The sequence below is a fragment of the Pelodiscus sinensis genome, chromosome 1, assembly GCF_049634645.1.
Source record: "Pelodiscus sinensis isolate JC-2024 chromosome 1, ASM4963464v1, whole genome shotgun sequence".
Lineage (NCBI taxonomy): Eukaryota > Metazoa > Chordata > Testudines > Trionychidae > Pelodiscus > Pelodiscus sinensis.
This window is the reverse complement of record NC_134711.1, coordinates 247,776,597-247,803,101: the sequence shown is the minus strand read 5'-3', so window position 1 is coordinate 247,803,101 and position 26,505 is coordinate 247,776,597. Positions and strand designations below refer to the sequence as shown.

Here is a 26,505-nt window from a genome sequence, read left to right as displayed (position 1 = left end):
AAACAAACTTTTGTATGATGGAAAAAATTGTATTTCTGTTCTGTGGGAGGATCAGCAAAACATCTGCTGTGGATAGTTTGCAAGTGTTACCTATTAATTCAGGCTTCCAAAGAGAATGTTCAAAAGCTTCAGGAGGTAGCCACCTTAGTCTGTACAGGATAAACTTAAAAAACAACAAGTAGTCTGGTAGCTCTTTAAAGACTAACAAAACATGTACATCTTTCGAGGACACAGCCCACTTCTTCATGTTGTTAGTATTCACAAGTCATTCTTTCCCAAATAGTTTTCTTTAGAAGCATGTGTCAATATTCATTACACCTATTTTTTAGTTTTCTGTTTATTTTTTAGTTTTCTGTTTAAGCTCAAACACTTCATTGTAGAGTCTGCTTCGAAATCATGATGTAAAAATTATTTTTCCCCTAACCATCAATACAACACTCCACTCCCCCTCCCCAATTTAAGAAGTACTGCTCATGGGCAGGTTTCAAAGAAACCTCATCTCCATATGGTTTTACTCGATAATCCTTTATCCACCATCTTCAGCTCTCATTCCCTTGCTTTCTTGCCTGTGGCTACGTTTCTATCTCTGCATCAATTAGCACAGTGATTTATACAACAAGCAAGCAGTTTAGAGGTAATGGTACACAATTAACATCTCATTCCACCATAAAGGGTATGCTAAATACCCCAGTCACTGCTTTCTCTGCCTTGAATTGAAATAAGTGTTTGTCCTAATTCATATGCTATCTGATGTGAAGTGGGCCTTCTTTGTACTGCACTACACCATTAATCTAATTATAGATAGCTGCAAATGAAGTGCTGTCTGAGCACAGAGACTAAAGAAAATAGCGCTTTTGTCATTTAGCATGACTCTGTAAAGCAAGATCGCACTTTACATGGCACTATGGCAAAATGGAAATCTGAATAATATTGCTGCCTGTTGCATCTTTTCTAATTACAACACCATTGCAAACACAACTGGGCGCTGATATAAATAGAGCTGTAGATATGCTGTCATGTGGGTTGTAGGAGAAAATCCTCAGAGTGCTGTTGTATTAAATGATGCATCCTGATTGACAGCTACCTTGAGACTGCGCTGATGGAGTTGTCAAAGCATTATGCTAACAGGCTGCTCCAGTGACTGCAGATGTACAAAGCTCTGTGGCTCACAGAGCCTTCTAACTGCTATCTGTTCATTTCACCTTGTTCGTCTGGGTTGTAACTTCAAGAGAAGGACATCTACAAGCTTTAATTCTGTATGTTTTTGATACTGACTATTTAGCCTTAGCCTAAAGTGAAGGGAATGTATTTTGCATGGCTTTAACCCTTGTTAGTTTTTTTTAGAGTGTTAATTATGTATCACACAATGAATTGGAAGTGGGAAGCATGACTGAATTGCAATTCTAATTAAGTTTTTGCTGCTGGACTATGTAGACTGTACTGTATGATGGTGATTTTCTCCTTCTCCCCTCCCCCTTCTTGGCTGCTTTTAAAAGGCTCATGGTTTTTATGGCTATTTTGACTGTCATTTTCTAGCACGTGCAGTGTTTACTCCTACACTATATTAGGGATGTAGTTGTTTGTGAGGAGATCTTAATATTAGTTCTGACTACCACAGTGGGGTAGTAAATTGGCTCCAGAACAACCAGGGCTCAAAATCTCACTAATCTGAGACTTACTTTAAATCTCCTTGTTGAGTTAAGATGTCCATGTCTCTAAGAGAAGATAACTGCCATCTTTAAGTAGTATGGAATAAATACACAAGCTTTCCTATTTATTTGTCATGGCAAAAATATAAACAAGGATGTGGTCACTGCTTTGGAATGTAAAGAGAAATTAACAAAAAAGACACTCTGCTGATAGCAGTTCAGCATTAAACATTGCTTATTATTGACTTGAATGATCACTGAAAATGTGTTACTCATGAGTTCCTGATGATCAATTGACACCTGTTAAATGACTTGTGACACAAGGAAGCATACTAAGAGGGTTAAAGGGAAATTAGCTAACTAATGCAGCCTATTCAGAAATGGACATTATTCTACTGTATGCAGCATAGTTATTTTACTGAAAATAATCAAGAATCACAATGGGCAATTTATTTGATGGAAGCTGAGCAATTTACAATTTTTATTCTTCCTACCAGAGAAATGACAGGTTTTAAAAACATGACTGAATATAATGATAAGCATTCTATTAAATCTGTTTCTGGTCAGCAATCCAAATAAGTTACCTAAGTTACATATGTATAATAGTGTGTTAGATTGCTCTATAAAATATCCAATGGAGTTTGAGTGAGTACAAGTCATGAGAACATGAGATTAAAGTATGTAGGGAAGATCATATTTAATTAATTAAAACAAGATATAACAGGATACAGCTTGAGCATCATACTTGCAGCAGATTATATGATGTCATGCTTTCTCGGCTACTGAGTTTTTCTTGAAGTGGAAATGTATTTTAGACATGTGCTTATGACCTCTTTATATCCACAGTTGGTTGCTTACATTTTTTCTTTCTCTTTTTACCGCTTATTTTACTTACGAGATTTATACACTAGATTTATGATAAATATATACAGATTTCAATTTATTGCCTTTTGTACCTTTATTTCTGCACATCTGTTGTTATGCCCTTTTTCTCAAAGACTTAGTTGTAAGAGGTGGGTTTGCATTACTATAAAATTCATTTGCCAAGAGACGTAGGCCAGCATGGTGTTACAAAGTATTAGCTAACATCGCCCTTCCCTACCACAGTTTTTGTTTACTGGTGGTGGCCTTCAATAATCCTGTGAAAAAGAAATGCCTGTTTTCTATCCAATTGGGCTGCATGGCTCCAGTCAGGTACTTTTTTTATTAACATTACTTTGGCTGGTAGACTTACCCTCTGAAACCCTGCAGAGTGGAGCATTGACCAGAGATGCCTACTGATGAGTTCATATCTGGTCAATGGCAGATTTCACTGCTGCTAGAGTCCACTGACAAGTTGCTTATAACTTCAGTAGATGTTTCTTCTGGGTTAGACCAATGGAAACTTTATGGTCTTCACTTGTAATCTAGCCTTTGCAGCGTTCCTCATTCTCCCCATCATCCCTCTCCCACCCACTCCCCCCAAGAAAACAACTTAAAACATCTGGAAACTTCCACTTCAGATGTTAGAATTTTAATTTAATTAAGCAAAATGCAACAGTATGTATTTTGTGATGTAGAGTCTGGTATGTTCTTAATTGTCTTTGTGTTAGAAGCATTTGTAGACATTGTTTGATTTATTTTGGTCTTCCTAAGGCCTTTGCAGTTCTCATCTAGCCACAAGTTTATGTCTCAGTTAGGATCAAGTGCTACTGACCTGCTCTCTGAAATATAGTATCTGATAACTAACAGATAGCTTTACAAAGGAGTGTTTATGTGAGGATTTAGTGGGGTCCAGCAGAAAGTAGAAATACATCAAAGATAACGTTAAAAAAAGAACCTTCTCTCTGGTGCTTTGTCTTTTTTATATTCTGAAAGTTCATTTGTTAGCCAATTGCACCAAAAAAGGCCTTTCCTGAGAAGTTTACTGTTGTTATTTTGTACTTTTTGATTATAATAGCTCTCTTATTCCCACACCAGACTAAAGAACAATAAACAAATACAAAAGGAAAAGAAACAACTCATCAATAACAAAGACCTGCATTTGAAAGCTGTTAGTTTAGTGACTCTCACATCTCATTCCAAGCAAAGCAGGAATCCTGCAGAGAAAGGAATGTAAAAGTTATGAAAATTATAAATATAGTAAAGCCTGAGTATTTGGTTGGTAGGAATACTATACTGTGGTATGGAAAATTGAGCTTTAAAGTGTAACATCCAGGATGACACTCTCTCCATCTGCCCTCCCCACTCCCTCCTGCAGGTTTTTATATGGATGGGGAACTACTTCAAGTATTGGAGCCTCAGTGATCTGTTGTAACATGGCTTGTTCCTTAGAATTAAAGCAGATTTTTTTTTCGAGCACTTGATGTTTAAATTTTGAGGTTGGGCAGCCCAGAAGAATTGATCTGTATAACACTTTAAAAACCTCTAAGACTTTTTTAAAAAACAAGTGGAGGCTAAGTATGACATTTGAAAACTGTATCTATGTAAAACCATACAGTAGTGCAAACCAGACAGCTAACTTATTTTTGTTTTCTTCTAAGACCTAGTTTTTTTATTATTATTTTCAAACTATGAGTACAAAGCAGACACTAACCATGGATACTGAAACTGTGCAATTTGATGTAATTATATTCCCCCCCATAGATTTAATGAAGGACTTTTAAGTATAATTTATCTCTAATAAATAGTCCCTCTGTACAGAATGTTTATTAGATTGACAGCAGAATGCACTCTGCTAGCATTTTTCCCCCACCACTTATGACTCAGATGAATTTAAATAGGAGCAAAAAGCTTTTATTTGCACTGTAATTTCACTTAAGGATCATATCCTTCAGAAACTGGCAGACACTTGTATGTCTTGATTGCAACATACACACTCAAGAGTAAAGAAACATGCATAAGATGTTATTATTTGACCTGTCACATTGTCGCAATTCAGTTTGCAACTTATGCTATCAAATCTCCTCTAGGCATCTTCTCCCATCCCCCACAATTGCGCATACATGCACACGCACAATTTTTTTTTGAAAGGGACGTGGCAAGCGGCGTACTGCATTCAATTTAGTCATTTGTGCAGAAAAGCAAAAATCTTACCTTATGTTGTTTTTGAAAATGTTCACTCCACATACTAATTGACATCATGGTGCCAGCAGTAGGCTTTGAGTTAAAGTAGCTTTTTGTATACAAAGTGGTACTGGCTCATATGTGCAGCATCAGTCATATCCGAAGTCTACATATTTGGGGGAGAGTCCGAAAATCTCCATATGGTGTGTATGGCTTTGGTCATTGTTGTGGCACATGACTCAGTTTAGAGGTTTTATTTGTTTGATATGAATTATATCTCATTTCTGATCAATTCAAAACATTTTCTAACCACATACACTTTTTACTGCACATGTTCCATGTATCCGTGCAGCACTTGTGAAGGATTATAACCCTCTCTTAAAAGCAAACAATGTATATTTTCAGAGAGCTGTTTTTTAAAGATTTCCACTGCATTTAATTAGTTTAAAGTTGTCTCGTCTGAGTATTCTATTTTACTCCCTATAGAAGCAGAAGTTAGACTCTCCTTTGCCTTCCTCTGTGTCATTTTGTGTAAAAATAAGTAGAAAGACTCCATTTAACAAAACACTGGTTAACTATTTCAGTAGACAATATACTTTTAAAAAGTGAGGTGTTCAACTTACCTTATCAAAATACAAATTTGAATTTTATGAACTTCACCTACAATACTTATTACTGAAACCTTTAAAAAAATATTAATGAAGAGAAAGCTGTTCTTCACTCACTTGATACTGGGAGATAAAGGCTTTTGTCACAGAGACCTGCTGCCATCTACTGGATTTCTACATGCAATTTCTTCACAGACTGAAGAAAAAACTCAAATTCAAATGAACTGTCTAGCACAAGTTTCTAAGAACTAAAGGAAAAAGGAAAACTGGCATACACATGTACATAGTGTCAGAAAGCTATAGTTTAAAGGGATGCTAGTTCTGGCCCTGGTGTTTTGTTTTATAATTTATAACACATAATAGAAGTATTTCTTTTCTTTTTAAATTAGACAGAATAGTTCAGATTGTACATGGCACATCACCATTATACTAGGGGTTCCATTCTTTTTTACTTCACACAGAATTACAAATAAGGAATTTCCATGTCTTGGATGCATCACTGTGCTTGTACATGGTAGTATGGAAATAGTCTGATTAGTTTTGACTGCAAAAGCTGAATGAATAGTTCAAAGTAAAGTAATGTTTAAAATTCATTCACTGTTAATAATCTAAGGAGGCATTAATAACTCTGGGTTAAGATCCAATTCTGCTCACTTACACTGGTGTGTATCTGAAAATATTCTGTTTAATTACTGCAGCCCCAAACCAGGGTAACTCAGAGTATGTCTAGGCTACATGCCTCTGCCGACAGAGGCATGTAAATTAGACTACCCGACATAGTCAATGAAGCAGGGATTTAAATATCCCCTGCTTCATTAAAATAAAAATGGCATATGAAGTAGTCTAGACATACCCTCAGAGTAGGATTTTGTGAGAAAAAAGATATTGATCTTTTAAAAAAATAGTTTTTAAATTCATTTTTTTTTCCCTTTTGGAAAAATATTTTAACCTGAGTTTTAAGCTGATATTGCTCTTTTATTTACTCACTGCTGCTATCTTGGATTGTCCAATATTATTTTTTTCCTGTTACTCAAGTAGTGAAAATTGTGATACCAATTTCAAACTTTAGACAGTTCCATACAATATAGATGATGTGTCCATGTACAAAATATACTCTAAGTAATCATACAGTGTAAGTCTTTTAGATCGTTACAAAGAATTTGCATGGGATTAAATATTTTATAACTTTTTTTTTGTCTTTTTAAGTACAAGTTACGAATACTGACCAAGCTTGCTGCAGAGTTGAGTAAGTACATGCCAGAGAAAACAGAGGAGGATACAACAAGTATTTTGAGATCACCGATGCCAGGAACAGTGGTGGCAGTTTCCGTAAAGCCAGGAGACTTGGTAAGAGAGGCCTTTTTTGCTATATTTAATTTTATATTATATCCCACACAGTTTCCTCCCCAGTATAATTGAAAGACTGAGCTAGTCTCCTTCAAAGGACTTTCTTTTGTAGCATCGTCTGGAGAATATGATTAACTATGAGCATTATTTGATTCTTTTTCCGTATCCATTGTTTATTCCTCTGTTTAAGATGTAGTCTCAAAAAGCACATTTCAGATTACATAGGAACGGGAGAGGAGGAACTTTCATATATGGGTAAGAGCAAAAACTCATCTGACTAGCATGTAATCCTGTAACAAATTCCCTGGCAGGAAGAAACGTGTTGTTGGTTGTGGTAGGGGAAGTTTTTGATTTTTCTACCATGGACCTGTTAAGCAGTTGTCAAATGCCACCTTCATGTTTAGGTGAAACAGGATAGATGTTAATGTGTACTGGATAAGAGTTACTTAAAAAGCTTCAGGGGGTAGCCAAGTTAGTCTGTACAGGATAAGCTTATAAAACAACAAATGGTCTGGTAGCACTTTATAGACTAACAAAACATGTAGATGGTATCATGAGTTTTCATGGGGTATGGGAGCACCCATGCCCTGGAAGAGGCGTGGCATGCTCCCCCATTCCCAGGCCAATCAGGACCTTGGGGCAGAGGATCACAGGAAGCTTCCTTGCAGGGCTGGGGCAGGGCGAAGGAAGCTTCACGCAGCTCCCCCGCCCCCAGACCCTGGTTAGACTCGGGGCGAGGGAGCACCCAAAGCCTCCTTCTCTCTCTCCCCTGTCCTGCGAGCAGCACGCAGCGCTTCAAAGTACCACGTGCTTCTGGCAGGGCAGGAGGAGGCCTCATGCGCTCCCCAGGCCAATTAAGGCCTGAGGGTGGGGGAGCACCCGAAGCCTTCTCTCTTCTGTCGCAGCCTTCTCTGCCCTTCTCGGACACTCCCCTACCCCTACCTAATTAGCCTGGGGTGGGGGAGCAACAGAGCCTCTGCAGGCCGGATCCACCCACTTGGCGTTCTAGATTCGGCCCGCAGAGGCCCTTTTGCTCACCCCTGATCTAAGAGTATATCTGTGCAGTAAAAAAAGACCACCAGCAACAAGTCTTCAGAGTTTGAGTCAACAGACTTAGGACTTGTGCTGCAGGGCTCAGAACAGCTCAGACTGGGGCGCAGACTCTGGAGTCTGGGCTGTAAAACATGATGAAGAGAGGATCTCAGAGACCAACCTGAGCCCAAATGTCTACATGGCTGTTTTTAACCCCAGAGCATGAGCCTCACGAGTCCAAGGCAGATTACATCTGCCATATTTGGTCTGGTGTGCAGGAAACTCCTTAGAGACCAGAAACAAGTCACCGGGACCAGATGGCATTCATCCAAGAGTTCTGAAAGAACTCAAATGGGAAATTGTGGAACTATTAACTGTGGTTTATAACTTATCCTATAAATCAGCTTCTGTACCTAATGACTGAAAAATAGCTAATGTGACACCAATATTTAAAAGAGGCTCCAGAGTTGATCCTGGCAATTACAGCCTGGTAAGTGTAATGTCAGTATTGGGCAAATTAGTTGAAACTATAGTGAAAAATAAAACTATCAGATACATAGATGGACATAATTTATTGGGGGGAAAATCAACATCGTTTCTATAAAGGGAAATCATGCCTTACTAATCTACTAGAGTTCTTTGAGCGAGACAACAAGCATGTGGACAAGAGGGATCCAGTGGATATAGTGTACTTATTTTCCCAGAAAGCCTTTGACAAGGTTCCTTACGAAAGACTCTTAAGTAAAGTAAATTGTCATGGGTTAAGAGGAAACGTCCTCTCATGGATTGATAACTGGTTAAAAGACAGGAAACAAAGGATAGGAATAAATGGTAAGTTTTCAGAATGGAGAAAGGTAATTAATGGTGTCTGCCAAGGGTCTGCACTAGGAATAATCCTATTCAACCTATTTATAAATGATCTGGAGAAAGGAGTAAACAGTGAGATGGCAAAATTTGCAGATGATACTAAACGTCTCAAGATAGTTAAGACCAAAGCAGACTGTGAAGAGCTTCAAAAAGATCTCAACAAACTAAGTGACTGGGCAACAAAATGGCAAATGAAATTTAATGTTGATAAATGTAAAGTAACGCACATTGGATAAATAATCCCAACTATACATACAAAATGAAGGGGATTAATTTAGCTACAACTTCTCAAGAGAGAGATCTTGGAATCATTGTGGATAGTTCTCTGAAAACATTCACTCAGTGTGCAGCGGCAGTCAAAAAAGCAAACATTTTAGGAGTAATTAAAGGGATAGAGAAGAAGACAGGGAATATCTTATTGCCTCTGTATGATCTATGGTACGCCCACATCCTAAATACTACATACAGATGTGGTCGTCTCATCTCAAGAAAGATATATTGGCATTATAAAAGGTTCAGAGAAGGGTAGGCATGTAAGCAACCAGTCAACTAGTTGACCATCTGATAAGCAAAAGCTTATCGGATAGTTGATACACTAGTCGATTAGATGCTTCCCATCCCCCTTGATGCCTCTATCCAAAAGATGAGTAACGGGGGTGAAGAAGAGAGTGTGCTGGAGGGAGCCAACTTAAAAGCCAGTTTCCCCCAGCTCCAGCTCTGTGGGAAGGGGTATGGGTGCAGGAGTGGTGTTCTACTTTTGAAATGCCGCATGGAGCCTGGGGCTAGTGGAGAGTCCTCCCACTGACTCTCGGCTGCATGTGGCACTTCTGCTTTGAAATGTAGAAAGAGACCGCCCGGCTGTTGCTACATGTCAAAGGCAGAAGTGGTACGCAGGGGCTCTTGTGCATTTCAAAGATTGAAACACTGTGCGGAGCCCTGGGTCAGCGAGGGACTCCCCGCTAGCCCCAGGCTCCATGCAGTGTTTCACTCTTTGAAATGCACAAGAGCCCCTGCTTGGACTTTTGTACATTTCAAAGGCAGAGCACTGCGCACCACTTCTGCCTTTGAAATGTAGCAACAGCCGGGTGGTCTCTTTCTGCATTTCAAAGTGGAAGTGCCCTTATCGACTAATCAAATAGTCGATGGAAATTCCATCAACCATTCAATTAATTGATTAATCTAATTTTAACATCCCTAGAAAAGGGCAACGAAAATGAATAAGGGTTTGGAACAGGTGCCATATGAAGAGAGATTAAAAAGACTGGAACTTTTCAGCTTAGAAAAGAGGAGACTAAGGGGGGGATATGATAGAGGTCTATAAAATCATGACTGGTGCGGAAAAAGTGAATAAGGAAAAGTTATTTACTTGTTCCCATAACGTAAGAACTAGGGGTCACCAAATTAAATTAGTAGGTAGCAGGTTTAAAACAAACAAAAGGAAATTTTTCTTCACACAACACATGTTCGGCATGGGGAAATCCTTGCCAGAAGATGTTCTGAAGACAGGACTTTAGGGGCACGTCTACACAGCAGGGCTAAACTCAAAATAAGCTATGCAACTTGATCTACGCTAATTGTGTAGCTTAAGTCGAAATAGCTTATTTCGACTTTTGGCGCTGTTTACACAGCAAGTGTTTCAAGATAGAGCACTCTTCCCCTGACTTCCCTTGCTCCTCGTACAATGAGGGTTACAGGACTCGGAGTAAGCAATTATCCAGCTCAACATTATTTTGACTTATGTTGAAATAACTGCTTGTGCGGAGATACAGACTATGTTATTTTGAAATAATGTCATGCGGCTATATAAACATAGCTTAACAAGGTTCAAAGAAGAGCTAGATAAATTCATGGAGGTTAGAAGTCAGTGAATGGCTATTAGACAGTATGGGTAGGAATGGTGTCCCTATCCTCTGTTTGTCAGAATCTGGGAAGGGATGACAGGAGAGGGATCACTTGATGATTACCTGTTCAGTTCAGTCCCCCTTTGGGGCACCTGGCATTGGCCACTGTCAGCAGACAAGATACTGGGCTAGATGGACCTTTGGTCTGACCCAGTATGGCTGTTCTTATGACCATTCCTGACTTCAGTGAGAGGCTGAGCACAACCTAGTTAAGGACCAACCCCAAATTACAACATGCTTAATCGCAAAAGGTGATACCTTATAAAATGGGGGTGGAGCACTACATAGGGGGAGTTGGTTTGCACATTTCCATGCTGCTATCTCTACTTTTGCACATCGTGCATATGGACACTTCTCTCTGTCAATAGGAAAAAAGAGGGAGGAAGTACAAGCTCCAGATGTAGAGTTCCAGAAAAGTGGGTCTTTGCCTCCCTATGTTTATATCAAGTGTGTGTTAAGAGCTATCTGTTTGTATTATGTTAATTGTATTTAAATCAAACCTGTGTACAGATATACTCACACATGCAATTTGAACTAATTCTAGTTTGGTAAAAATGCAATTGAAAGGAGAACTCCATTGTATCACATGGTAGAGATATGAATATACTGTTACAATTGCTGCTTGTGGCAAAAGAAATTATGTGTACCCTTTTTAAAATGGTTGAATTCCTTTCACCACTGAAACTTACCAAACCCTAATGACCAGGGGGTGACTTTATACACAGGAATAGCTCCATGCAATTATTCACTTGTCTAAAGTGAATCGTGTGGGAGTGTCTGCACGATCAGGGTCTGTAACACTCAGATGCCTCTTTCACAAGCATTCAGAAAAGCTTATTAGGAAATCATGTATGCTTACACCAAAGTATTCGCAATCTGTCCAGAATGAAACTGAATCATCAGTTGTTAATAGTGAACAAAACTGCTAGTTTTGAGATCTGCCGGAAAGCTGATTGGAAAGCCGACTCCTTACAATAGATTCGTCATGGCACCTGAAACCCACGGCTTCAACATAGGGGCGGTAAGAGTTGCATAGTGTGTAAGGTACTCAGCAAATATTTGTTTTTGTGGTGGGAAAGATAATGTTTTCAAAATATTTCAAGATGGAATTGTTTTTGTTACCTTTTTGATTGATAATATAAATGGAATGGGTTTAAAAAGGTTAATTCCACTGGCTGTTATAAAATGTTTTCCTTGTGTCTGACAAATATTTTGTCTTCTTGAAGGAATAGAACTATGGGGTTGGGGAAGGGGTTTGGGTCCATGGCCAAAGAATTAAAAACCTCACTCTACAAATTCACAAGTGGTGCGGTACAAGAATGCAAGTGGTTAAATAATACATGTGGATTTTTTCCCCTCTCTTCTTCTCCTGCAGCTTTTTGCTGGAGGCATTGAGCGGCAGAGTACTTAAACAGCATAATCTGTTTTTGTGGACCTGAGGCTGTCAATGCTAATTGTGTGGCTTTAATTACAAAAACACATTTTGTGGTATGGAAAGAGTATAACTTAAATCCATCCTTTCCAGGACTAGTGTTAAAACTTAAGCCATGTCTATTCTGGAAAGGTTTGGTGATGAAAAGTGCTGTCGACATGCAAAAGTAGCCAAAACAGAAAACTTGCCAGACCTGTTTTTCTGCCACCCTTTGTCGACATATCATGGCCATAATGTTAGCTCTCATTGACAGAAAGAGTAAATCAATGTGGATAGGCATTCCACAGTGCCTGGTGTCACGTTCAGTCGCTAGACACTGTGGGAACACATGGCATAGTGCTAGGTATTTGGGGAATGTGAAAAACATCCCATCAGCCACCTTTTTGTTTCCTAGCCCCACCAAGGGTTTCCAGCTAACTTTTACCACTTGAATGACAGTGCTGCGCTCTCCACCATCTGCTGAGAGAAATCATGGATCCCAGACTTCTCTCCTATGTTGCATCCAATGTGCTTAGCTGCAATAGAGCTATTTGTGCACTTCCTAGAAGAGGATGATGACTCACATACGGACAACAATGTGACAGGGACAGCAGCAAAGTGGCATTGCAATGGGTTGTCACAGATCAGCTGTGTAGAGTAGAGCGTCGCTTTTGGGCTAGGCAAACCAGCACTGAGTGATGGGATCGCATTGTCATGCACGCGTGGGATGAAGATCAGTGCCTACAGAACTTTTGGATGCATAAAGCAACCTTCCTGGAGCTGTGTTCTGAGCTGGCCCCAAACTGCAGCACCAGGACACCTGCATGAGAGCTGCTCTCTGGATAGAGAAGCGTTTTGCCATTGCTTTGTGAAAGCTGGTAGCTCCCGATTGCTGCCATTCAGTTGCAAATTAGTTTGGAGTGGGGAAGTCTACCTTTGGGGCAGCACTTCTGCAAGTGTGCAGGGCAATAAATTGCATTTTGCTGCATAGCATGGTGACTCTGGGAAATGTGGATGACATAATGGCTGGCTGAAATGGGCTTTCTAAACTGCGGCAGAGCAATCGATGGTACACACATTCCCATTATAGCGCCACCTCACCTCTATGGCAGGCTGGACTTTTTGAAAGATCATACTCCAAAGGTGGTGACTACATGCTTGTTGCTTACGTAATTTGTATGAGAATAAGGGTTACGTGTTTGGCCATGATGGAACAATGAGACACGACACTTCAAAAACCTCAAGACTTGAACAGTTCTTCACTGATGAGATTCAAAAGCTCAGGAGAGCATCTTGAGAAATAGCCACCCCAGTTTCCCTGAGAAGATGCCATGAGGACCACCATGCAATGAGCCAGACATTGGGAAATGGATTTTAAAGTTCCTGGACGTTTGCAGATGGGAGGGGCACATCTGTTTATGTGGCTGCAGAGCAAGAGCGGCCCGAGACTGGCTGCAGCAGCTGGCGCCCTAGGTGGGGCGGCACAATCGACGCCCCTGCCTGCACAGCCGTCAATGGCCGTGACGTCCTCATCAGGCGCCCAGGCCAGTGGCACCCGAGGCAGCTGCCTAGCTCGCCTAGGCTCACGGGCCACCCCTGCTGCAGAGCAGTGTAGTTAAAAGCGCTGGCCAGAGTGGCTAATTGGGCATTGAGGGAAACACACTGGAGTTCAATAACCTCGAGAATAACTCTAATGTAGTACACACTGCATGATTGCCAATAGTAAAGAGATGGTTAGAGACAAAAGTCCCTTGCAGAGGTGGAAGTTTTTGTTGCCAAATCTGGGCATTTGTTACAACTTTTGTCATGTTGCAATGTGAACGCCCTCTGGGTTTTGTCACCAAAAAGGGCTTTTTTGGTGACAAAACTTGCCAATGTAGACAGGGCATTAGAAAAGGAGCTGAGATGCTATCAATCATCTATATTGCATAAGCAGTGAAATGGTATGATTCAGATGACATGCCTTAGCTGTCAGAACTAGTCACTACAGCTGTTCAAAGTACAATGAACAGGGAACTGTAGCTCTGAGACATAAACATCTTTTTGTCCCAGTGCTTAAATGTATTCTGTGTTTCCTTGTTTTTCAGGGTGACTAAAGAATTTAAGTAGTCTTTATATTTCTAGCTGTATTACCAGTTAAAATTGTAATGGTGTCTGAATACAATGCAGCTGCAAGCAGGAAAAATGTTCCTTGTTTTCATTCAGCTTATAGCTATTATATAAAACAATATTGTTAGTAGTGGTTTCAAGGTAGTTTTGACTTGGGAACTATGCTAAATTTGTTTGGAAGATGATATGCCAGTCTCTGCACCATGACTGACTGTGCTCCCAAAGAGATCATTTCAGAGACTTCATCGGGAGATAGTCTCCATTAGAGATAACATTACAATAGAGAAGAAACTCCTAGTGAAGGAGCACATCATCTTTGTTTGGCCGAATTTACAGCTATATTTATTATCAGCCATTTAGTCATGGTCATCTTGCTTGGCCAGGTAAAACTTACGGTGTTTGTAAGTTTCTCTTTGCATGTCCATAGCCAAATGAGACGCCAGCTACTGTCCTCTTCATTATTTTTTCTCAGATTTTTAATATCATTGGGTTTTTTTTTCATTCTCTTGTCTACTATTTATGAAAAATGCTTTGGGCTGCTAAAGCATGATAGAAGGCTGTATATGCATGCCCCACCGAATCTAGTAGCCTGTTTGAAGTTCACTTCTGTCAAAGAAGTAGTGCACAAGCAAGAAATTCATTTTCTGTTTCCAGAAGTCTTCAGCCCTTAACGATTCCCACTAGGGGAAATCACTATTTGTCTCATGAAGAGGAGTAAGACTTCTGGCAAATTTTTTAGCTTGTTCATTGCTGGGGTTTTTTCTTTGCCACTTTCCCCACATTATTAGAGAGATGTAATTAAATGTCACTTACTTGTCACTGGGAACAGCTAAAACCAAAGTAAAGTGAGCAACAAAAGCATTGTGAATTTGAAAACTCTCTAAATGAGAATAAGCTATTACTGTACTTAGCAGATGAGTCTTCAATTTAACCTTAACTTTTTTATCTTATTTGTAATGATAGCACTGTCCCTCTGGTAAAGCACATCCATTTTCATGTTCTCTGAAGGGGTTATTATAAAGAAGAACATATCAGAATGAAAGCTTGTTGTAAAAAAGCCATTTGGTATAGTCAGAATTCAGGACATTGGCAATGTTAAGTGAGACAGGAGAGGTTATACGCAATCAAAATCATAGACTAGGCATTGATCTTGCTCACATTGACTTCAATGGGAGCACAGATGGCCCCCAGGCACAGATTGTGTACATTGCCATCTTCATAAACCTCCAGTAAAATGCTACAGATGCAATTTAATCTTGTAACAATTACAAAAACTGTAATAAAATCTAAAAACTCATTCTGAGCTGCACAGAATTGAGTATTAATCACTGAGGGTACAATAAAACAGTGTCTACTAATCCTTAGTATATTTTCCCCCCTCTGGTATTCTGCTTTGAGCTCAGTGTGTAAAGAATCCTGTAGAGTGATATCTGTGGAATATGGGAAGCAACAAGATATTATGGTTCTGTGGACAGAGCTCAAATGTTGTGTCATGTATACAGAAACCCTGCCAGCATGCTTCCAAAATAGGTTCTCTTCATAACTCTTTTGAGTTTGCTAATCATTATATACAGCAACAGTAATTGACCATAAAGTTCTCAATGGCCTTCTGAATATATTAATATTTTTATGTCTTCAATATTGCTTGTATCTGAAATTCAGACTTTAAAAAAATGCAGTAATTAGAAATAGGTGGCATTAATAAGTCAGACACTGTTTAGTAAGCTGCATAAAATAAGTTTAATTCTTTTCTTTGGGCATCCACAAATATATACAAAAGAAAAGTGATTGTGGATAAAATTTCCAGTCATTATACGGATTTAATTTTGTTTATTTGTTTGCATATTATTATAGCCATAAGATCATGCTAGACATTTTTCTATATGTAAGGATTGTTTTCAATATTTTTTATAAATAAATCATGATTTGGGAACATTATCATAAGTCAAATTACCTTTTTAAAAGGATATTTCTCAGTTAATGAAACTACCAAGGCTTTCAAAGTGAAGCTGTAATTTTCAATTTAAAACTTTGCTTGAATAGCAGAAGTTTGTCTTTCGGAGAATGCACAAGACAGTTTCCCCCCAAATATGGATTCTATGGAAACTAACTGATATGAATAATTTCAGAATTAAGATTAAAATCGTAACAGTTGTTTAAAACTTTTGAAGTAAGATGTGATGGGTAAATTCATTTTGCAAAACTTCTTAATGCTGCTAAGCTAGAAACAAATTGGGAGATTTTATTTTAAATTGAATTCAAATTATCTGGCAGAAAAGTCTAGAAAAAGCTTGAATGGATCACAAAACATATCCAGTCAGAGTATTTCACTTAAAATATTGCAAGTGAAAAAACAAAATCTCCACAATTCTGCCACCCATGCACATATTCCACATTATATTGTAAATATCTGTAAAATAAAAGTTTGAGCTTTTATATTACCTGTTGCTTTTCACCAGTTCACTTGCAATTTCAAACTTTATTTGCAATTTACTTCCAAAAATCTAAGGCAGAGGTGGGGAAACTCAGGCCCGGGGGCCAGATGTGGCCCTCAGCTTGCCTGATTCTGGCCCCCAAGGCTCAGGGAAATGTGGGGAGTGTCTTTCTCCTTCTCAGTCATGGGCTAGTCAGTGAGAGTATTTGGTTTTGTTTTTTGTTTTCTTTGTTTTTTACTTCTCACTTGTGTCTGGCCCTGACTGATTTTTTGGTGGGTTAGCGCCACGGCCCCCCAATCCAAAAAAAGGTTCCTCACCCCTCATCTAAGAGAAGTCGATTTGATTTTTTTTTTACTTTATGTCAATAATAATTTTTATGCCAGCTGTAGAAAATAATCAAAATGGAAAACAGACGGAACTGGGTTAATTATTTAATTGATACCTTTTACACAGAAATCTATGATATTATTTAATATACCAGAATATTTCACAAATCATACACAGTCTCCCCTCCGGTTGTGTATAAACCCAAAGTTTTCCCTGGTTTGTTGTTACTGTTGCTTCTTTCTGTTCAGTTCTTCCCTTTTGTATGTGTGTGCAATGTTCCCAATATGTATGCTAAATGTATTTTTGTAAAGTGTGCTTGGTATGAGCTTGATGAAATGTGATAAGGAATCTCACTTGCCATTTTATGATTTGTTTACATTTCATTATAGTTTCTTTGTGCCTTATTGTAAGGAAAATTATCAGTTAAGTGAATCTGAAACCATTTTTACAATTTCAGAAAAATGATAACATTCAAATAGCAAAAGCACACCAATATTCCTACCAGTCTGACACCACAAGCTTGAAGGCAATAGTTTAATTTATTTTTATATTGTGATTTATTCCAATAAGTCTACCATTTCAAATTGCTTGCACTTGTTGAAAGTATATTTTGTTTTATGTAACATTTATATTGGCTTAAGGTTGTATTCTTTTATATACAGTTGACTTAAAGAAATATAAATACAATTATTAATGTAAACACACAGATTGAGGATTGTTTGGGAGTAAGGATTTATAAAATATTGTAACAGTAAGAAACAATTAATAAATAATTAGAAAGCCTTACAAAAGAAAAATGTATGGATGCCACTCTAAAACAAATTCATAAGAACTTTTAAAAGATCTCTTATAAATCAAAAATATTTGTGTCTAGAACTGAAACCATCCTTTCTCTGAGGCTGTCAGGTCCATGTATGGGTTCATCATAACTACTACCACCAAAATACACATACCCAAACTTACCCAAAAAAGTTTTGGAAATTTCTGAAACCACTGGGAATATGAGTGTTTTGGATAAGTGGGGATGCAATGACTAGTGCTCATTGCTGTCAGGAGGACACCACTGACCTTTGGTTAATCAGAGGTCAGAAAACCTTGGATGTGCTATACCTATGTTCATTCATTAAAGGAGTGTGGCATAAAAAGTTTAATAATCATCTGTCAAGCAGTGTTAATTGCTGCTAATTATAATTTCAACTCTATAGCTTCTCTTTCCAAGTTAATTTGGAGGGAAGGGAAAACCTGCACTAATTATTTTACACAGATTTGGACAACGTCAAGGAATTTCAATTGCTGTTCATCCAATTCCTCCTGATTTGTTTTCTACTTAGGTGCTTGCTGCCAGAATGTCAACAAGTCACAGAGAAAAAAAGTCATGGAGAGGAAGGGGGAAGAGGGAATTATAGCAAATGGACTAAGTTTAAAAAAATAAGAAAAGTAACAATGAGTATTATTTTCTAGCACTCTCCTCAGTGCACAAAAGGAACAAAGCTTTAGTATATCAGATAATATTCTTGCAACCATTATGATTATAAATTGCATATATTTGTAATAGTTTGGCAAGAATATATGCAATATTTTGCAAGTTCAGGGTTGCTTGATTGTTGCTTTATTATTTCATAGTCTCCCGTTGTCCGTTCTCAGTATACATAAATATGTAGGGATGCGAATGTGGAAATTAGGGCAATATTGGGGGATAGTTACCAGCCTCTCTCTTTCAGGCTCAGAAAAGAGACAGGAGTAAGTAAAATTGGATTCTAACTGCGCTTTTAACCAAATCAGAGATGCTTTTTGCTTATGGATGTTACTGGGCTTTTTCTTCTGATCTAAGAATCTTAAAAGTGTATTGCATTGAAGCACCTGTGTTCTAAATACAATGGTATTAAAAATGTAATTGAAGGATTTTCACTTTTGTAGACAAATCAGCAGGGTTGATATTGATTCATCTTTTTAGGGAGCCACCGTGCACCAGAAGGTGATACTGAGGAGGGCCCTGTAAGCCCTCAGAGCCTTCTGTCTAATTTGGCAGAAAAACACAGAATGTAGGACAATAAAAGAACTATCCTGTTCCACAAGAAATCTTCATCCCACCCACCCCCTTCTCAAAAAAAAAAAGACTTAATTTTTTCAGCTGCACACAATGATCTTGTGCTCACTGTTGCATTGAACACAGTTGCTGTCAGAACAGGCAGGAAACAGTTTTCTTTTAATTGCTGAAATCATTCGGAAATGCTTCATGCACTGCTTCTATACAGCAGATGCTGTGCATTAATTGGCCTGTGTAGGACTGACCCAAGGTTCCTTGCAGCGGGCCCAATTTTAGGCAGAGGGTTTAAATAGCTTATTTATTATTTTGTAGAACTTGGCATACATTGTGTACCCTTGCACGTGTTGTATTCATGGTCCGCAGTTTCTAATGGCATGTGGGTTTCCAAACCTTTGTTTCTCTGGTAATGTACTAGCAGCAGGTAAGCTCTAAATACCATCCATCAGAAGCTAATTTTTTATCCAGATACATCAATGACTGATGAACCTGTCTTTTGTATGGATGTTCAGCACAGTAGAAAGCCATATGCCACTGGCACTGGTTCCTATGCCTTCTTTACAGTTGCTAGAGTGTACATTAAAAAAAATTCTCCTGCATTTACAACCCTTTAGTCTTTTATTTATTTAGCAACTAGCACTTTCTCAAATAGCTCTATTTTTTTTAACACCAGAAGGGGATTTAGGTCTCTTAAAAGCAATCTGACAACTACTCTCATTTTCTTTATCAGGAATATTACTGCACACCCTTAATAGGGAACCTTGTTTTGTTGCTCCCCGTCTGTTCAAAACAGACCTTAGCCCATTAGAAGGTCCTCCCTTGTGTGGGAAGACCACAGCTGTTACTGTAAATCTCATCCAGTAACTGTATCACCCCTATTTTGTGGCTCTGAAGGATGAAATTGAGAAATGGAATACTGTGCAGTCATCCTTTACATCTCCAATTTTAGGCCTTTGCACATCATTTTCATGCTTTTATTCCAAATCAAACAACATTAGCGAACAAAACTACCTTCTGCTAAATGCCTAGCATGGAGGGTAGTTTCTACCATCTTAATAGAGAAATTAAAAAAAAAACTTTCCTCCCAGAATTTTTGTGGTCTTCTCAAGGTTATTCATGGTTTGAAATCCAAAAGGTAGATGCTTAAGATGCAGCACAAAGGAAACAAGAGGTTTGTGTATTTCACGAACACAACTTTAAAAGGGTTCTGTTTCTTTAAACCTTTGTGAAAGAAGTGGATCTAACTTCTTATGAAGGATATTGAGGGCTTTCATCAGAAATAAGAAGTGGCTTAAATCATTAGCACAACAAAGCAAACTATAAGCTTGAAGATAAAAGTCTCTGGGGAAAGAGTCCTCTGAAAATAAATGGGACTTGATAGATTTCCATATCATTTATAACTTCCCTTAATTACACTTGGAAGACTTGCCAGTAAAACTGGAAAATTGGCAGCCTATATCCATTATAGTAATTTTGCCGACCATGGCAAGCAGCTGGCTTTACTGGATTTTATTTCCCATCACTTACAATTAATCATCAGCTGGAGATGTCTGAAACTCTTCAAAACGTAGCAATTCTGTGTGACATTCAGGCCTCCTTAAAATGCTAAAATCTGCTGAGTAAATGGGCTGAGTTTTCCTTCAAGCTAACTCATTTTGGTGCAAAGCAGGCTGCTGCTTAATGAGTGCCACTTTGATAATCGGATGCGAATGTGAACCTTGACCTTATGTCAAAGGAGAGGACGCAGTAAGCTGGATGAAAAATACAAGATTCAGATCTACAAACTTTACACCAATTAGACATAGAGTGGAGAAATACATCAGTGCTGATTGGGTTTATCAAAAAGACTTGTGGGACTTGTGACCATTTTGGAGGCCTAACATTGAAGACATCCTGTCACAATCATTAAGTCTTTATCAAATGATTCACAAAAGTCTTACAAACATGTACTATACTCACAAAGATCTCTCATAGTAATGCCCTCAGATGTGAGTTGTCTTATTGTACCTCCTGAATTTTAAAGAGCCATCTCAGGGAGTACAATTAATCCTTATGTTCCTTCTGTATGCATAAGGAAAATAGTTTAAGGTTGCTACTTTTCAAGTTCCTCTTCCACTTCTCATCCTGAATTATTTGGTTAAAAAAACATTGAAGACAATCCCACACTTTGTGTGCAATCTATCTTTAAAATTGGATAAATAAGACCCATGCAATCCCTAAATTATACAGAGAAAGAGTTAAAATGTTATTTGCTATTCTCAAATGTTGTATCTGTATTGTTACAAGTAGTTAGATATTAGGTTCTCTTCTCTTCATTTTTGAATCTGCTTACAAAATAAAAATGAAATTAAAAAGTAAGCCATTGAAATATTCAATGTTGCACTAAAAATGTGTTCTAGAAATTAAATGTGATTGGTTCATTTTCATATTTACATTAAGCCAATCAATTTAAATGTAGATTTTATGTAGCATAAATCTAGCAACCCCCCCCCCCAAACCGCACTCTTTAGTTTTGTTTCTTTTTAACAAAAGGAACACATTGATCTGAATCAATGCAAATTAATCAAAATTTGGGTTTTTTAATTTTTGTTTTGACAGATTTGGGTCATCAATTTAAAATGTAAAGACGATCATGAATCAAAATTGGATTTCACTGTTTTAAACATACAAAGGGAAGAAATAGAACAAGTGAAAAAGACATAGTACTTTAAAAAGCCCAGATTAATCCTTAAATAAATGAGGAAGGAAGAAATTGTACACACTATTAAGATCTTCATTTACAGGCTACATAATACATACAGACTAAAGGATACATACAATTATGTAATGAAAGAAGTTGGACAAAGCCCAAAAGAGTGAAAGAGAAGATAGATACAAATGCCTAATTTTGGGATTGTACAATGAAAGGAATCATAAAGATTTAACCGAAGAACAGTGATTAAACTCCTGGTCGTAAGTGATACTTTCACCAAAGTAGTTTTAAGCAAATTGTACATTATCAGAAGTGCTGTCACAGCATTTTAACTTTGGGTACCTACCAAAAGTGTGCTCTGCCTTCTAAATGAGTAAGAATACTAGATGTTGACTAAGTTACTTTGTGTGGTTTTCTTTCTTTACAAAGACCAGCTCTACTATTGTCAATCCCTGTAAGCACACGTCTGTATCAAACACAAAAATACAACACTCAATTTGAGGCACCAAAACAGAAGACAAAGAATTCGGATCACTGATTTTTCACTTGTTTCCAACCATTTTGCAGTGCACTATCTGAGGTGACAACTCTACTTACGATTCATATAGTAAATAGGGATGTGACTGTTTACCCGTAAGCCTCACCCTTACCAGGTGAGGCTTACCGGTTAAGGTTAACTGGTGGAGGCTGGAGCAGCTCCCTGCTTGCTGCAGGCAGGGGGCTGTTTCAGTCCTGTTGGGGACCTGTCAGAGGTGGTGTTCTGGTCATCCGGAGCAGTCTCAGTCCATGGTGGGCACGGGTGTCCTGCAGTCAGGGGCTGCTTTGGATACTGCCTCCTCCCCTTGCCCACTCTACCTTTAATTAATTAACTTGTTAAACAATATAGTTAACCAGTTAAACAGGATTTTACATCCCTAATACTAAACACATTTTTAAGCTCTGCATAAACATTAGCTGATTAATGTGCAGATCATCTGACCAAATGATCCATTTTACAGACTGGAAAACTAAATCACAGATGACATTTGAGACTACTTGAATACCTGGAATTAGGCACCAAATCCATATTTAGACCCCTAAATGCCCAGATGTTTTTAGAGTTCTTAACTAGCTACAGCTCTCATTGACTTTGCAGATTTAGTCTAATTTTGAGAACTGAGCTTTGAAAATCGTGGCCTAAGTGATTTGCCCATGGCCACATTGTGAATCAGTAGCAGAGCTTTGATGAGTATTTATTAATTTCTGGAGCCCAGTCCTTGGTTCAAGGCCCTTGACTGAACTTCTTTTTAAAGAGTATAGTAATGTAATGGTCTGAAATCTCTGAATTTTCTTTCTTCAAGGTTGGTGTCTCAGCTGTAACTAAACAGTAATGTAGGTGAGGTTGGTTTTGACACCTATGAGGAACTTATCCATTTTTTTGTTGTTTTGTTTTTAAACTAAATGATACATTCATAGCTTCTACAACCCTAACAAGTTCACTGATAACGCTAGAAATGGCTGAAAGGTCCAGAGCAGGGAGTGAGGACAATGAAAGTAAGGTGCAGGAAAGAGAGGTGCTGGAAAAAGCGTGGAGATAGAACAGCAGGTGGCTGGAAGAACAATAAAAGATAGGCAGAGATGAGATACAGACATAACTAATAATAAAAACCAGCATTTGATGCCATACATAGAATCCTAGGGTGTTAATGACTTAAACTGCTCACCTGACTCTTATGATGGAATTTCTTGTTTGTACAGTTTCATGCTAATTGCTTAGCATAGCTGGTTAGAATGCAGGGTTCTTAGAGCAAATCTCTGCTCTTCCTCCAAAACTCCCATATTGCTGTTACGTCTGACAAAGGGATAATGCAGTAACTTCTTTTAGTCTAGAAGTAATGAGTCCTGTCTCGGAATCCTGACTGTTGCAGCATTGGACACACATGAAGCTTTGTAGCCAGTTTAAAAGTACACTGTTTATTCTAGCCCAGAACAGAGTTAGGGAAGATGCCTACCTTCAGTACATAATGACAAAATATATTCACATACCTGGTCTTTTGCTGGCTGTCCTCATTCCACTCTGCTGGATGCTACCCCATCACTAACTGGTCCTATGATACCAGTTTGCTGTACTCTGAGACAAGCAGCATGCCCAGCACTGCATTACACCATCTCTTGGCATCACTGTGAATCATGTCCTTTTATGCTAATGTACTAGTAAATTCCACCATCTGAACAGTGCAGGAAAGAACAGAGTTCAGAGGCACTAACTACACTTGCACTATAGGAGTCATAAGGAAACCCACTAAGTTCACTCAGATGTCTCAGAAGTTAATCCTTACAGGCACTAAACAAAACCACAAAAGTGCAACTGTGTGTGCTCAGGGCACAGGGTCTGTTAAGTAAATCTGTTGACTGCCATCTCTGATGATCATCACAGGGTTTCTAAAAGAATCTGTGGGATTACACCAGGGAAGAATTTGGACCTCCCCCTCCAATGATGGGTAACCTCCATAACAAGCATAAAGCCTCAAGTGGCTTATTTTGTTTGTGCAGCATAGTCAAAGTCCCTGAAGAAAGAATCTGATTCTTAGCCACACTCAGCGCAAAAGTATAGCTGCACAGTGGGTTGCTTATAACCTTGAGCTTGTATATGTCTGTTAGGAGAGTGCAAATAAGCAGAAAGAGGAAACCTGAGAGTTTCCCTTTAAGAGCCGTCAGCTTTGGTGAAAATTGTCATTTTGCCTCCAAGAGCCCTCCCAGATGGATAAAAATTTGGTGTTTCCCACTAAGCGGTCCAAAAGACATCAGCTACCATCCAGATAGTGACATGTGCAAAACAGTACCTTCTTGCTCTGTACTAGTCTGCTGGGTGTTGTCAAAGGCCCTAGTCCATGCTCCAGAGAACTAATGCCAAGAAACTTACTGGCTCCTGAATGAGGATTATTATCCATATGGATCTAAGCCAGGGAAGTACAGCAGTGGCTCCACAGTCAAAACCACACAAATTAATTTTTGTTCTATCCATCATTGATGTCAGTGTGACTGCTGTTGGAAAGTGTGAGTTTGGAATGTTCAGGTTACAAATGTGAGATTGGAGAGGAACACTTCATTTTTGTTTTGTTTTCTTTTCTTCTCCTTATTCCCCACCTCCATGTAATAGATTCCTTTTCTGTTTTAGTTTTGATTAGCTAAAGGTAACCATGGCATGTCACACTGCTTGTGCTGTGGACTTCTATGTGACAGCTTGGTTTCAGGTGTTCTGTGAAAATTGTTTGAGCTTAATAAACTTGGCCTACGGAATTAATTACTTTATTCTGCAGAAAGTTCAGAATGTTTAAATCTTTGATACTTATTTCTGTACTCTATATTTTACCAGGTCTCAAAAGGACAGGAGATTTGTGTAATTGAAGCCATGAAAATGCAGAACAGTCTGAGTGCTGCTAAAAGCGGCAAGGTATGTTTTGTCTCATCTTTTTAAACTGCATAAAACTTGTCAAATTGGACAGAATTTATGGGGGGGGAGGAAGAGAAACGCTGTGGTAGTTTAAAGCATTAGTGCAATTGTTTTTTATTTTCTAGATCTTTCAAAATGAGGGGCCTTTAATTTTTAACGTTTACATCTGCCTGGAAAGATGTTGAATAGTTACGAGATTTAGATGACACAGCATGAAGTGGTTTACAGGCTTCAAAAAATAATGTAAATGAGTTCTTCATAATGATTTGTTCCTTAAGATATCACAATTCAGATTGGTTTGAAGGCTCTATGGCAAGTTCTCCAAATTCTGTATTTTCAGAGAGCAGTTAGAAACAGAGATATTTTGCAGTTAATTAAGTGCACTTTAATTTCATATTGTCCTGATATATGATTATGGAATAATTATGGAAAATACTTCAGTAGTGTCAGTGAGTAGTAGTGTTTACCCTAGAACATATTGCTTTTAAAAAGTAACAGTTTTGAGACTGAGCATTTTTTGATGAGGTTGTTAAATGTGTAGTGTCCAAAAGTGTTTACAATCAGGCATTTGCATTAATATAGGTTGGGCAAGCTGAATGAACTAAAAAAGTTCAAAGCGATCCTTAAAGGGAAGATTTAATAATTATTTTCACCTTCACACTGTAGGTGAAAACTGTGTGCTGTAAAGCTGGTGAGACTGTTGGGGAAGGAGATCTGCTCGTAGAACTGGAATAAAACATGCTTCCTTCATGTCATCGCACAGTTCAATTAACTCTTTATTTCCACTCATAATGCAAAATGAGGATATTAATACAGAGAAATGTGTGTAACACATTCCTATGTAGCAAATTTTATACTGTCATATTTATTGCATAAATGCATAACCATGATATTCTCTGTACAACAGATATAAAGACTGCCAATGGATGTCAGATTTTTATTTCTATAAATATTGTACATATAAAGATTTGTAATTCTCCTGATTTTCAATATCAAATACAAATCAATAAAATTGAACACTTCTGCATAAATATTGAGGCCTCATTGAATGTATTTTTAAAGTAGACATTTGAGTTCAGCCACTGTAATAGGTATAATTTCAAATGTGCATGAGCCCTATCATATAAAATAGTTAAGTAAAAAAGTAATCAGTAAGCAAACAGAGCAATTTCTCCTAGACGGAGCTACTCGTTGTTTGATTTCTGTTCAGATGCATTGTAATGGACAGAATTCCTTAGAATTGTGAAGCCTCTCCATATAAAAAGTCTGTAGATTTGCAAATTGAAAAATGGTGGTGGTAGGCTTGTTCCACAAGACAAAAAAAGCAGCAAATGTTCCAAACATAATCTACTGTTGGTTGATGCTATAAGGAAGAGAAGCAAGTCTGTATTCCTCATGAGAAAAAAGGAATTTATGTACATCTCGAGTAATCTACTGTGATTTTTACAAAGCTGAACAAACTGTGATGCTTGGTGGGAAACTTTCCCCTTCCCCATTTCCTCATATTACCTCTAGAGCCTCCGGCCAGCTGAGGCGATAATCAGGTACATTTTGTGGAAAACATTTTCAATTTGTTTATAAAGGAGCATTTCTTCCAGATTTGTG

The 26,505-nt window shown here is 38.2% G+C and overlaps 1 protein-coding gene across 2 annotated transcripts in view; it reads left to right on the top strand.

Moving 5' to 3' along the window:
• PCCA (propionyl-CoA carboxylase subunit alpha) overlaps positions 1–25,931 on the top strand; it is a 476,944-nt gene extending 451,013 nt beyond the window's left edge. For both annotated transcript variants that reach the window (XM_075918750.1, XM_075918752.1), the window contains 3 exons: positions 6,509–6,649; positions 24,823–24,900; positions 25,567–25,931. In XM_075918750.1, coding sequence (XP_075774865.1) covers positions 6,509–6,649; positions 24,823–24,900; positions 25,567–25,635 — 288 coding nt within the window. In that variant the 3' untranslated portion in view covers positions 25,636–25,931. The remainder of the gene's footprint in view (positions 1–6,508; positions 6,650–24,822; positions 24,901–25,566) is intronic.
• The last annotated feature ends 574 nt before the right edge of the window (positions 25,932–26,505 follow it).